Below are 12,724 nucleotides of genomic sequence, written 5' to 3'. Positions count from 1 at the left end.
GCCGCCGTCGCGGCGGCGACTGAAGCCGGGAAGAGGAGAGGGGGGCGGGGGAGCGGCCGCCGCCGCCCCCCGGAGGCGCCGGAACCCCGAATCCGCTCGGAGCCAGCCAGCCGTCCCGAGCTACAACCAGGTAAGCCCTGCTGCCGCCTGGGCCTCGGGCCCGCCGGGGTTCTGGTCCGCGGCTCCCCACCCCCACCCTCCCCAGTTCCACCTCCCGCAGCCGCCGCCGCCTCCATTTGTTATTTTTCCGATCTGGTCCCCCACTGCGGGCAGTGCCCGGCTTGAGGCTGGGGGCTCAAGGGGTGGGGCCGGCCACCGAGGAGGGAAGGGGGTCGGGGCACTTGGAAGATCTGGAAGGTAGAGGGAGGTGGGAGGGTCTCAGGAGGAAGGCCAGTGGGGCAGGAGGGTGGGCAGGACCCCGAGACCCAAAGAGGAACCCCGAGGTGGGAGTTTGGTGGAGGAAAAACGGGGTGCCCGGGAGGGGGCTTTGGGCGAAGGTAAAAAGGAATGGAGAGATGGCAGCGAGGTGGAGCATGAGGACTCCAGGAGAACCCCCAAAGGCCCAGACCCGGGTGTCAGAGCCCGGGGTTCGGGGTGCCAGGTATAGAAGGAAGGTGGGAAATGGGGAAGGGGTGTGGTAGGTAGATAGAAAGGGTTTGTAGCTGATTGAAGGAGGAGATTGGAACCTGGGGAAACCGGGACTCGCTCCGATAGGGCCGCCTTTGAGAAGAAAAACCCGGCGTATTCCCAGGTGGAAGTGGGAAGGTGATCCCTTTGTGACTCAGTTTTCTTTCCCCAACTCCGGGTCAGCTTTTTCCAATGCCAGGCGTAGGTACTTCTTGGAGAGGGGCATGTTGGGGCCCAGTAGTGTGGTTCCTCCTGCAAGTGATGAGGAAGACAGGACCCCTGGAGGGAGACTTGGGGGGGAAACGGTTTCTGGGAGGGTGGACTGGAGCGAACTGGGCAATCTTACAGGCACTCCAAACAAGTTGTGACCCCCACCCACAAATCCCCAGAGCACCCACTGCCCCTCTAGCTGTGGTTTCTTTAAGAGGGGGTGGATCCTTCATTACTGTTTTGTGCTCGAAGATTTCCCTTTGTGCACGCACTTCTCTCTACTGGGGTAGGTACTCTTTAAGTGCCATAGGAGGACTAGAGTTGCTTTGGCAACTGGAGGGGGAGTGGCTGACAGATGGACCCCTGGGATGGACTTTTGAGGGGTAGGGTCTGCCATTTTGTTGCCATGGCAATGATCCAGTGGGATGTCCAAGAGATGGGGGCTCAGAATCTTGACGGGGGCCTCAGCCTTTTACTGTGTCCTTGGGACTCTTGGCTGAGTTCTGGGGGATGTTTCTGGTGCTGCTGGTGGAGAGGAGGTTCCTCGGAGCCTCCACCAGCCTCCATCCAGCTGTCTTTGGGAACAAGTAGACATATTCCATGCAGGTCATGTGTGTTTCTTCAAGTCCTTCCTCTTAGGCATGGTGGGAGAATAGAAATGCTCCTGATCCTAGTTATACCACCCTTGGCAGTTTGTTATTAGAGACTTTAAAAATATGTATTATTTAATTTTATTTTTGGCGGTGCTGGGTCTTTGTGGCGTGCGGGCTCTTTTTCCTGTACATGGGCTTTCTTGAGTTGCAGTGTGCCCGCTTCTCATTGCTGTTGGCTTCTCTTGTTGTGGAGCATGGGCTCTAGGGTGCTCAGGCTCAGTAATTGTGGCATACAAAGCTTAGTTGCCCCGCAACATGTGGGATCTTAGTTCCCAGGCCAGGGATCAAACCTGTGTTCTCTGCATTGGCAGGCAGATTCTTAACCACTGGACTACCAGGCAAGTCCCGGGACTTCATGTATACAGTAGTCTTTTTGCTTCTTTGTGCAGGTTTTTCTCCCTTTTCTTAAACTTGAGTCTTCCTTCCCAGGTATCCCTTTTCCTCTTTCCCAGACTGTCTCCATAGTGACCCTTTCCCTCAGCCAGCCTTCGACCTTCTATTTCTCCCACCTTGTAAGCATGGCTAGGCCCTCCATGCCCATCCCAGGTGAGAGTGGCCCAGGGGAGAGGGCTGTGGAACAGCTGGTGTGGTGGGCTTCAGTACCAGAGCCAGGAGACGTGGTTCCTGGTCTAGTCCTGGCTGCACCTCTGAGTAACTGTGACCTTGGGCAAGTCACTTCTCTTTCTTTGAGCCCTGGCCTCACTGATGAAGGGTCACAGATAAGATGGTATCTGAGGTCCCAGTGACAACTGTAGATCCTCAAGCTTAGGCCCTATCTTGTTATCTACTGGTCTGGGCTGCATTGTTATCTAGGACTGGTTTGTTAGTCTGGAAGTTCTGGAACAATGGTGGGGGCTGGGCCTACGTTCCTGAAATTTACCCTGCAAGCCCATCCTAGAAAGCCTTGTGCCTCGAGTGTATTCCTTCTGACCTCTTACATTTCTCCCTTAATTTTTTTTCCCTGTTCTTACCTAGAGACTCTTTTTTCCTTATTTTTCATGTTTCCACCTCCCCAGTCTGGCCTTTATAATTTTACTTTTGCAGTAAGGTGCTGAAGGTGAAGGTGCTTAGTTTTTTGCAGACACACAGTAGGTGCTTTATAAATTGGAATTACAGTGACAGACTACTAGAGCAGGAAGGAGGGTAGTTAGCTCAGCTTGCAGGCGCTACAACAGGCTCCTGGTTCAGGAATGTATGTATAACCCAGCCCTATCTCCTTCTGCCACTCCTCCTCCCCAGGGTCACCTACCCTTTCATGACTGCTTTTCTTCTTCAGAGCTACCCATTGCTAGTTTTATCAGATTTCAACTGATTAAAAGTTGAGGTGGGGGAGGGGCACCCTGGGCTTGCTCTGTTCTTCAGGTACCTCCATTCCTGCCTTTCCCTGACTCACCTACGGTGAAGATGGTTCTGTGATAGGAAGACAAGTACCCTCCTTTATAGGGGCTGCCAAAATACACACCAGTCACTATCATCTCTCTTGTGCTTTCGTTAAGATTGTTTCCCCCTTTTGTTATGTTGGGTTTTGGTGGGGGTGGGTTGACAATATTAGAAAATCAGTTTACACAGCAGCTCAAAAATGTGGTAGTAATTGTAGTGGAAGAGAAATGGCTGGGAGACTGGGCAGAGCATCACTTGTAAGCTCAGACCTGGGCTCTGACCCAGCTATTTTGTGACTTCAAGTAGATTTTTAGTAAGTTTCCTGGAAAAGTTAGGCTCACCCCTCACTGCATGCCTCAGGAGGGTTCAGTGGAGGTGAGTGAGAAAGAATTACTCTGTATTCCTTGGGAAAATACACTATAGAATGTGGAAACGCTGTTTACATAACCAGGGCTTTCAGCTCAGAGTAGGTGGCTAAGCCTGCTCCGTTCTCACCGAGGCCAGCAGCACTTCATTCAAGAAGACTTAACTAAAGTCAGTGGGTTTAAAGGTCCGTAGTAAAAAGAGACCAGAACACCCATATGTACAGGACATTGCGAGCGATATAGAAAGGAAGAAAACAGTAAGAAAATAGTATTTTGGGGACTTCCCTGGTGGTCCAGTGGTTAAGAATTTTCCTGCCAATGCAGAGGACGTGGGTTCAGCCCCTGGTCCGGGAAGATCCCCCGTGCCGTGGAGCAACTAGACCTGTGAACCACAGCTATTGAGCCTCTGCTCCAAGAGAAGCCAATGTGACAAGAAGCCGGGGCACAACAGCCCTCCTTCGGCAACCAAAAATAAATAAAAAGAAGACAGTATTTTTGCTCTCAAAAGATCTTATGGTAAGTAACATGGAGAGATGTGACACTTAGCAGGAAACACAAGTGGAAATGAAAATTGCTGACTATGTAAATATGGACATATAAGGAAACATATAGATGTATATAGATTGGCTATGAGGAGCTGGGAGCCCCTGTCTAAACCAGATGGGAGGGCAGGCTTACTTATGTATAAACTCAGTTTGCTCAGTGATCTCCACTGATTTGGTTGGTAAAGTGAAAGCTCTGAGTTTTCCTCCACGCTTAGGGGACCTAAGCACTAGCACTGGAGCGGGGGCTTATGAGACTCAGAACTGAAGTTCAGCACTTTGGGGACACCTCAGTTTGGTCCTGGCATTGGTAGGGCTGTGTGCCTTTGCACTATTGAATGGGACATTGTTCTCCCACCTACTCTAATGTGAAGAAAGATTCTTTTCATATCTCAGAGACTGATCTAGGCCTTCTGAGAATTCTCCTCACCAACTTCTGATGAGAGTATAGCTAAATACTGAAAAAAGAGCATGCGCTTGGAAGTCAGGGGGATGGGGCTTGATTCTGGCACTGTGTCTAGCTCCTCACTGTGTACTCATCACGTGAAGTTGGGCAAGTCACAATCACAATCTTTGATCCTCAGTCTCCTCACCTATATAATGGGAATAGTAAGACTACCTCTTTTATAGGGTTGGGCTTCCCTGGTGGCTCAGCTGGTAAAGAATCCACCTGCAATGTGGGAAATATGGGTTCAATCCCTGGATTGGGAAGATCCCCTGGAGAAGGGAATGGCTACCCACTCCAGTATTCTGGCCTGGAGAATTCCCTGGACTGTATAGACCATGGGGTCGCAAAGAATCAGACACGACTGAATGAATTTCACTTTCAGGGATGGTTGTAAATATGAAATGAAATTGGACTTTATGTCATCTAAGGGCTTGACATAAGGCACTCAATAAATCAGCTTATATTTCAGGTACATCTCTTTGTGCTCCTTTTGTAAGGCTCTGTGGAATTTTGTGTGCACATATATTTCCAAGGGGGAAGTAGTGTGATCTCCTGAATTGGGGCGCTTAGAAACATCTGCGCTTTCTGCCTTCCTGAGAGATGAAGGGGATGACATTGCCCTCACTTCCAGACAGCTGGAGCAGCCCATGGGCAAGCCAGCAGTGTGTCATGGCCGGGCTGCCCACTCAGCCCCTTGACAAGTGCAGCAGTACCCCCTTCAGACTCTGTTCTCCAGTTTGGAGACTCTGATGGTCTTTTTCCAACAGGCTTCATTGCAGACAGACCCTGCAAGTTCCAGGTGCTGAAAACTCGGAGAGCCTGCTTCTTGCTTCCCAGGCCGTAGCTGGGGGGAACTTAGGGTGAAGCAGAGAAGTTTCTGTATCCAGCTGCCCGGGCAGAGGAGAATGGGGTCTCCACAGCCTGAAGAATGAAGACACGACAGAATAAAGACTCAGTGAGTAGGAGCTAAAATGAAAGACACAGAAGGCCACGGTCAGGGAAGATTCTGGCCTGTCCCAGTGCCCTGCTCACCCCGGCCACCCTCCTCGACTCTTTCCTCCCTCCTTGCTTCCTCCCCAGACAGCCGAGCCTGGCTTTGAACCTCATCCTTCCACGACAGCCACTGGAGGGGAATAGAAAGAAGGCACAGGATGCGGTGAGGTGTGATGTAGAAAACCGCATCATCTGCTCACTTCCTTCTCCCTCAGATGTCAATGAGGAGTGGACGGAAGAAAGAGGCCCCCGGGCCCCGGGAAGAGCTGAGACCGAGGGGCCGGGCCTCCCCTGGCGGGGTCAGCACGTCCAGCAGCGATGGCAAAGCCGAGAAGTCTAGGCAGACGGCCAAGGTATTCTGTCCCCACGTCCTGCCACAGGATGCCCGGGCACTGGGGCTGACGGTGTATGTGTGTGTTGTGGGGAGCTTCCTGTCTGGCCGAGGGCACTGGTGGAAGTACAAGATAGGAATTTTCTTTCTTTCTAACAGAAAGCCCGAGTAGAGGAAGCCTCCACCCCAAAGGTCAGCAAGCAGGGCCGGAGTGAAGAGATCTCAGAGAGCGAAAGTGAGGAGACCAACGCACCAAAAAAGACCAAAACTGAGGTGGGAGACCCTTGTCGCCATCTTGACCCATTTTCTTGACATTCTTTCACCCAAACTTTCTTTCACTCACAATTCTTACTTTAATTTTGTCTGCAATATGAGAGAAAATTCTTACCCGAGTGCTTATGGAAGTGGCCTGTCTGGATGTCAGTCAGATCTTCAGGGCTCTGGCCAGAGTGTCAGGTGACCAGGCAGTGCCAAAGAGGAATGGGTAGAGCATGGGGGATTCCAGGCTCTCCCTTTCTAGGGCCTGGTTTTCAGGCAGGGTCTGAGGAGGAGATCCAGGGTGAGAAGTCTCAGTAGGAGGAACAAGTAAGTCATAAAGAGCACGCAGAAGCGGTCTTCTTAAGAACCAGTGGTTTCTGGGATGTTTAATTAGAAGGGTGGATGAGATGAGAGGATGGCAGATGGGCTGGTGGAAGATACGGATTTGGGTTCAGCTGTGGAATGGGAGGAGATGCTAGAGATGGATGCCTGAGGAAGGAACTGGGTTTGCCTTGAGGGAACTCGAATGCCTGCTAGGGAGCAGCAGAGAGACTGTGAGAGTGGAGGATCCCCAGAAGGCCAGGCGGTGGGCTTGAGCAAGAGTACTCTTCCTGTTGTGGTGCAGTGGTGTGCTGTCGATGGGAAATCATTCTGTGCCAGCGAGGCCCCAATTCCAGGGGAGGCAGGAAAAGCAAAGGCCACCATGGCTCTCCCTCTTGTGCAGCAGGAGCTGCCCCGGCCCCAGTCTCCCTCTGATCTGGACAGTCTGGATGGGCGGAGCCTCAATGACGATGGCAGCAGCGACCCCAGGGACATCGACCAGGACAACCGGAGCACGTCTCCTAGCATCTACAGCCCTGGAAGCGTGGAGAATGACTCCGACTCATCTTCTGGCCTGTCTCAGGGCCCAGCCCGCCCCTATCACCCACCTCCACTCTTCCCTCCCTCCCCTCCACCGCCTGACAGCACCCCCCGACAGCCAGAGCCTGGCTTTGAACCCCACCCTTCTGTGACACCCACTGGATATCATGCTCCCATGGAGCCCCCCACATCTCGGATGTTCCAGACTCCTCCAGGGGCTCCTCCCCCTCATCCACAGCTCTACCCTGGGGGGTCTGGTGGGGGGGTTTTGTCTGGACCCTCACTGGGTCCCAAGGGGGGTGGGGCTGCCTCTTCAGTGGGGGCCCCTAGTGGGGGTAAGCAGCACCCCCCACCCACGACCCCCATTTCAATATCAAGCTCTGGGGCTGGTGGTGCTCCTTCAGCAAAGCCGCCTAACACTCCAGTCGGTGGTGGAAACCTACCGTCTGCGCCACCACCAACTTCCTTCCCCCACGTGACACCAAACCTGCCTCCCCCACCTGCCCTTCGACCCCTTAACAATGCATCGGCCTCTCCTCCTGGCCTGGGGGCCCAGCCACTACCTGGGCATCTCCCCTCCCCCCATGCCATGGGGCAGAGCATGGGTGGACTTCCTCCTGGCCCGGAGAAGGGCCCCACTCTTGCTCCTTCACCCCATCCTCTGCCCCCTGCGTCCTCTTCAGCCCCTGCCCCCCCAATGAGGTATCCTTACTCATCCTCTGCTAGCAGCTCTGCAGCAGCCGCCTCTTCCAGTTCTTCTGCCTCTGCCTCCCAGTACCCCGCTTCCCAGGCACTGCCCAGTTATCCCCACTCCTTCCCTCCCCCGACCAGTCTCTCTGTCTCCAATCAGCCCCCCAAGTATACGCAGCCTTCTCTCCCATCCCAGGCTGTGTGGAGCCAGGGTCCCCCCCAACCTCCTCCCTATGGCCGCCTCTTAGCCAACAGCAGTGCCCACCCAGGTCCCTTCCCTCCTTCAGCTGGAGGCCAGTCCACAGCCCACCCATCAGCCCCAACACATCACCACCACCACCAGCAACAGCAACAGCAGCAGCAACCACCACCACATCATGGGGGCTCTGGGCCCCCTCCCCCTGGAGCATATCCTCACCCCCTGGAGAGCGGTGGTTCCCACCATGCACACCCCTATGCCATGTCTCCCTCCCTGGGGTCTCTGAGACCCTATCCACCAGGACCAGCACACCTGCCCCCACCTCACAGCCAGGTGTCCTACAGCCAAGCAGGTCCCAATGGACCCCCAGCCTCCTCTTCTTCCAATTCCTCTTCCTCCTCTCAAGGGTCCTACCCAGGTTCACACCCCTCTCCTTCCCAGGGCCCCCCAGGGGCGCCCTACCCCTTTCCACCGGTGCCTCCGGTCACCACTTCCTCGGCCACACTTTCCACGGTCATTGCTACAGTGGCTTCCTCGCCAGCAGGCTACAAGACAGCCTCCCCACCTGGGCCCCTGCCGTATGGCAAGCGAGCCCCGTCCCCAGGGGCCTACAAGACAGCCACTCCACCTGGATACAAGCCGGGGTCGCCGCCCTCCTTCCGAACGGGGACCCCACCGGGCTACCGAGGCACCTCGCCGCCCGCAGGCCCAGGGACCTTCAAGCCGGGGTCGCCCACCGTGGGGCCCGGGCCGCTGCCGCCTGCGGGGCCCTCCGGCCTGTCATCCCTGCCCGCACCGCCTGCGGCCGCCGCCTCTGGGCCGCCCTTGAGCGCCACGCAGATCAAACAGGAGCCGGCGGAGGAATATGAGACCCCCGAGAGCCCGGTGCCCCCGGCCCGCAGCCCCTCGCCCCCTCCCAAGGTGGTAGATGTGCCCAGCCACGCCAGCCAGTCGGCCAGGTGAGCGCCGGGGCTGGGGTTGGGGGTGGCGAGCGCGGGATGGGCCCCGCGTTCGAGTAATGCTTTTCAAAGTACTCCAGGCCCTGCTCTCGGCCGCCAGTGGGGTTGCCGCTCGCAGGGGCTGAGCGCACGCTACCTCGGCGCCCGGCAGGTTCAACAAACACCTGGACCGCGGCTTTAACTCGTGCGCGCGCAGCGATCTGTACTTCGTGCCGCTGGAGGGCTCCAAGCTGGCCAAGAAACGGGCCGACCTGGTAGAGAAGGTGCGGCGCGAGGCCGAGCAGCGCGCGCGCGAAGAAAAGGAGCGCGAGCGCGAGCGGGAGCGCGAGAAGGAACGCGAGCGCGAGAAGGAGCGCGAGCTGGAACGCAGCGTGGTGAGTGCGTCACTGTGCGCGCCTCCCTCCTCGGGGCCGCCCTCTACGCGACTCAGGGAGGTTCGAGGGGGTGGGGCCATGCGCCACCTGTCGGACAGGAGGAGCCATGGCTACCCAGGAAATGGAGACCAGAGGATTCCAGCGGCAGGAATTGCATCCTTGGGCTGAAGAAAGGCAAGCTCAGGTCAGAGTACCCGTGGATCGTAGGAAGAGCATCTCTCCTCTGTAGAAGAGAAGGGGCAGGGAAATCCCTGGTAGGCCGAGTTACAGTAAGCTGAGGCTTTAGGCATTCAGGTGCTGAGACAAATTAGCAGCTGAGAACCCGGACCTGCCTTGTTGACCCCGCGTCTCCCTGTGTCCCACAGAAGTTGGCTCAGGAGGGCCGTGCTCCAGTGGAGTGCCCATCTCTCGGCCCAGTGCCCCATCGCCCTCCGTTTGAGCCGGGCAGTGCTGTGGCTACAGTGCCCCCTTACCTGGGCCCCGACACTCCCGCCCTACGCACCCTCAGCGAATACGCCCGGCCCCATGTGATGTCTCCTGGCAATCGCAACCATCCGTTCTACGTGCCCCTGGGGGCAGTGGACCCGGGGCTCCTGGGTTACAATGTCCCGGCCTTGTACAGCAGTGACCCAGCAGCCCGGGAGAGGGAGCGGGAAGCCCGTGAACGAGACCTGCGTGACCGCCTCAAGCCTGGCTTTGAGGTGAAGCCCAGCGAGCTGGAGCCCCTACATGGGGTCCCTGGGCCAGGCCTGGACCCCTTTCCGCGACACGGGGGCCTGGCTTTGCAGCCTGGCCCCCCGGGCTTGCACCCTTTCCCCTTCCATCCGAGCCTGGGGCCCCTGGAGAGAGAACGTCTAGCGCTGGCAGCTGGGCCCGCCCTGCGGCCTGACATGTCCTACGCGGAGCGCCTGGCGGCTGAGAGGCAGCACGCAGAAAGGGTGGCCGCCCTGGGCAATGACCCGCTGGCGCGGCTGCAGATGCTCAACGTGACCCCCCATCACCACCAGCACTCCCACATCCACTCTCACCTGCACCTCCACCAGCAGGATGCCATCCACGCAGGTGAGACTCCCTCGTCCTTGGCCAGGCCCTTTGAGATCACCTTGCATCCTAGCAGGTCATTGCGCACTTCTGTTGCTCAGGCCTGGACTTCCCACCCCACATCTGGCCTGAGCTGCTCTGCTGAGGTTGCTGCCCTGGTCTTTGCCTCCCCAGCCTGTCTCCTCCTACCCCAGCCTTACTACAGAGACCCTGCCTCACACCCCAGCCCCATTCAGGTCTGGCGTCTCCCCCCACACCCCATGGTAGAAGCCGGAGGTGGGGACCTTTAAAGCAGTGTGACCTTCCTCCCCTCACAGCCTGTCCCTGAGCCCTTCTCATAACTATTTCCTTGCTGCTCTGGGTTCAGCTTTATTGTTTCTTGCCATCTTCTCCATCTAGGCAGAGATGTTTCATGTTCCTCTCCGAATCTATATAGATACGTGACCTTCTAGAAAGCCCTGTGGCTCAGGTTGTGGGATCACAAGTGACAATGAGCTTTACTCACAATGAGTCTTTCTACTATTTTTCTAATTGTCAGAACACTGCCCCCTCTAGCCTTCCAGTCACATTCATTCCAGGCTCCTTGTGCTCTCTAAGTTCTTCCCTGTCTCATTTCCTAAACTTCCTTTTCTCTTCCATCTCCTCTCGGTAGTCCACTCCCTATTCCTCAGGTCCCTCTGAGAACTGGAATCTCCTGTCCTCTGCCATCCGTCTGTCTGTCCCTCCTGCAGTAGGGTCTTTCCCTGTCCATCTCCCAGACCCCTAGCCCCTCCATTGTGCCTCTCTTGATTCACTGGATCACCCTGTGTTTGATCGTCCACCTCTCTTCCCAGGCATGGAGCCCTTCACCCAAATGCATGGTTTTCCCCAAACCTGCCTTCTTGTGACACCTTCCTCTTCTCTACCCTCCAGCCTCTGCCTCGGTGCACCCTCTCATTGACCCCCTGGCCTCAGGGTCTCACCTTACCCGGATCCCCTACCCAGCTGGGACCCTCCCCAACCCCCTTCTTCCTCACCCTCTGCACGAGAACGAAGTTCTTCGTCACCAGCTCTTTGGTAAGGATGGAGGTTGGGGGTGGGGACGGTCTCTGGAGAGAAAGAATGGAGGAAGTTAGGTGCTGGAATTAGTCTTATTGGGCTTGGGGAGAGGAGAGATGAGGAGGTGGCGGGAGGAACTGGGAATGGAAGCTGGACGGCTGAGGTCCTGGCCGAGAGGCACAGATGTTAGGGTCCGGCTCAGAGGCCTGGATCCTAACCACCTTGGCAGCTTGCAGGACCAGCTGTCACCTAAGTTGATTAGTTGCGGTTCCTCTGTATGTACAGTGTCTGGCCACCTGAGTACCTCATCACTCATGTGGCCCCTGCCCTTCCTGCCCACAGCTGCTCCATACCGGGACCTGCCAGCCTCCCTCTCTGCCCCGATGTCGGCAGCTCACCAGCTGCAGGCCATGCACGCACAGTCGGCTGAGTTGCAGCGCCTTGCGCTGGAGCAGCAGCAGTGGCTGCACGCCCATCACCCGCTGCACAGTGTGCCGCTGCCCGCCCAGGAGGACTACTACAGGTACCACAGGGTGCCTGGAACCCACCGGAAGGGACCCGGCGGAGGGGATGCACCCCAGCCCGCCAGGGGTGGGTGTGGCCCCCGCGGGAGGGCACGCATCCTCAGTGAGCGGGCCGACTCAGGATGGACCTCAGTCTGTTTCCCCCCCACCCCCTATTCTGTCCGCTCTCCCCCCAGTCATCTGAAGAAGGAAAGCGACAAGCCGCTGTAGGACCTGCGATCAAGAGAGCACCATGCCCCTGCCTCTGGACCAAGGAGGCCTCCCTCCCCACCTGCCGCTCAGAGCCTCCGGGTGCGGCTCAGGCCCCAGGCCTCGGGCCTCTGGGCAGGAGGGAGGAAGGGACAGATGCAAGGCCGAGGCTCTTGTGGTGGGGAGGGGGTGGGTGGGGGCAGAAAGCGCACAGTATCTTGGACCGGGTCCCTCTCCCTTGGCCCCCAACTTTCTTCCTCCCCCACGTCCAACCCACCCCTCCCAGCCCTGTGGGCGCTGCCCGCCCCCCACCCCTGGTGTGATTATTTCATCTGTTAGCCGTGGCTGTTTTGCGTAGCATCGTGTGCCGCCCCTGCCCCTCCCCAGCCGTCCCCCCAACCCCCGTGTGCGCACCCTCACTGCGATGTATGACCCTTGCCCCTCCCCCACATTAATAATTTATATATATAAATATCTATATGACGCTCTTTAAAGAACATCCCAAACGAAACCAACCAAACAAAAACATCCTCACGACTCCCCAGGAAGATGTCTGTGGCTGTTTCTTTGTGGGCTGTGGGGCGTGGGTGGGGGTGTGGGTCTCCGCGCAGTGACACCTCGAGAGAAAGCCGTGCGACCTCCCAGAGACCAGCCCGGAAGTGGGTAGGGACCCTGGCGAGTTGGAGAGGGGACTCACAAAGAACCCGGGGTCCTGGAGGCCTGGCTCCACCATAAGGGGGTGCCCAAGGCTGGGCAGTCAGGATGCTGGCGGCCCAGGACAGTTCTAGGGAACTACGCAGACTCGGGAGGCGTTTCTGCCACTGGTCCCACAGCTAGGAGTCTCCGGGGACCCGAATCCTTTCGGTTGAGTAGCTAGAAATGGCGATACAGCGGAGGTGCAGGGGGCGTGGCTGCAATAAGTTTAGAACCCAGGTGTCTTAACCACCCTAAGGTTGCGGGGAGAGGGAGTGGGGGGACAATTTCAAACGCCCAGAAGGGAAGGGAAATTAGAGGGCGTCAGCTCACACCTCGACGCAAGACC

The 12,724-nt window shown here is 57.0% G+C and overlaps 1 protein-coding gene across 3 annotated transcripts; it reads left to right on the top strand.

Annotated features, from left to right (window-relative positions):
• On the top strand, window positions 1-12,117 carry ATN1 (atrophin 1). Of its 3 annotated transcripts, none has more exons than XM_068972221.1 (10): window positions 1-130; window positions 4,993-5,180; window positions 5,434-5,571; window positions 5,709-5,822; window positions 6,535-8,516; window positions 8,668-8,890; window positions 9,256-9,952; window positions 10,844-10,987; window positions 11,312-11,492; window positions 11,670-12,117. In XM_068972221.1, exons 2-10 carry the CDS (start codon window positions 5,154-5,156, stop codon window positions 11,701-11,703), a joined length of 3,540 nt encoding a protein of 1,179 aa, XP_068828322.1. In that variant the 5' UTR covers window positions 1-130; window positions 4,993-5,153; the 3' UTR covers window positions 11,704-12,117. The 3 variants fall into 3 exon arrangements, with proteins under 3 accessions (XP_068828322.1, XP_068828320.1, XP_068828321.1); XM_068972219.1 differs by having other exon boundaries at window positions 6,532-8,516; XM_068972220.1 differs by lacking the exon at window positions 1-130 and adding an exon at window positions 3,723-3,751 and having other exon boundaries at window positions 6,532-8,516.
• Window positions 12,118-12,724: the final 607 nt, after the last annotated feature.

The sequence above is a fragment of the Capricornis sumatraensis genome, chromosome 4 (assembly GCF_032405125.1).
Source record: "Capricornis sumatraensis isolate serow.1 chromosome 4, serow.2, whole genome shotgun sequence".
NCBI lineage: Eukaryota > Metazoa > Chordata > Mammalia > Artiodactyla > Bovidae > Capricornis > Capricornis sumatraensis.
The sequence above is the reverse complement of the archived record's forward strand: the minus strand, read 5'-3'. Positions and strand labels throughout refer to the sequence as shown.

What these genes read in the sequence shown, in the direction of transcription:
- ATN1 (XM_068972219.1), top strand. Translation starts at nt 5,154, where the DNA reads ATGAAGACACGACAGAATAAAGACTCA. An exon ending in CAAAAAAGACCAAAACTGAG is followed by an intron (nt 5,823 to 6,531) that starts GTGGGAGACCCT and finishes CCTCTTGTGCAG; the next exon opens with CAGGAGCTGCCCCGGCCCCA. An exon ending in GCCCAGGAGGACTACTACAG is followed by an intron (nt 11,493 to 11,669) that starts GTACCACAGGGT and finishes CTCTCCCCCCAG; the next exon opens with TCATCTGAAGAAGGAAAGCG.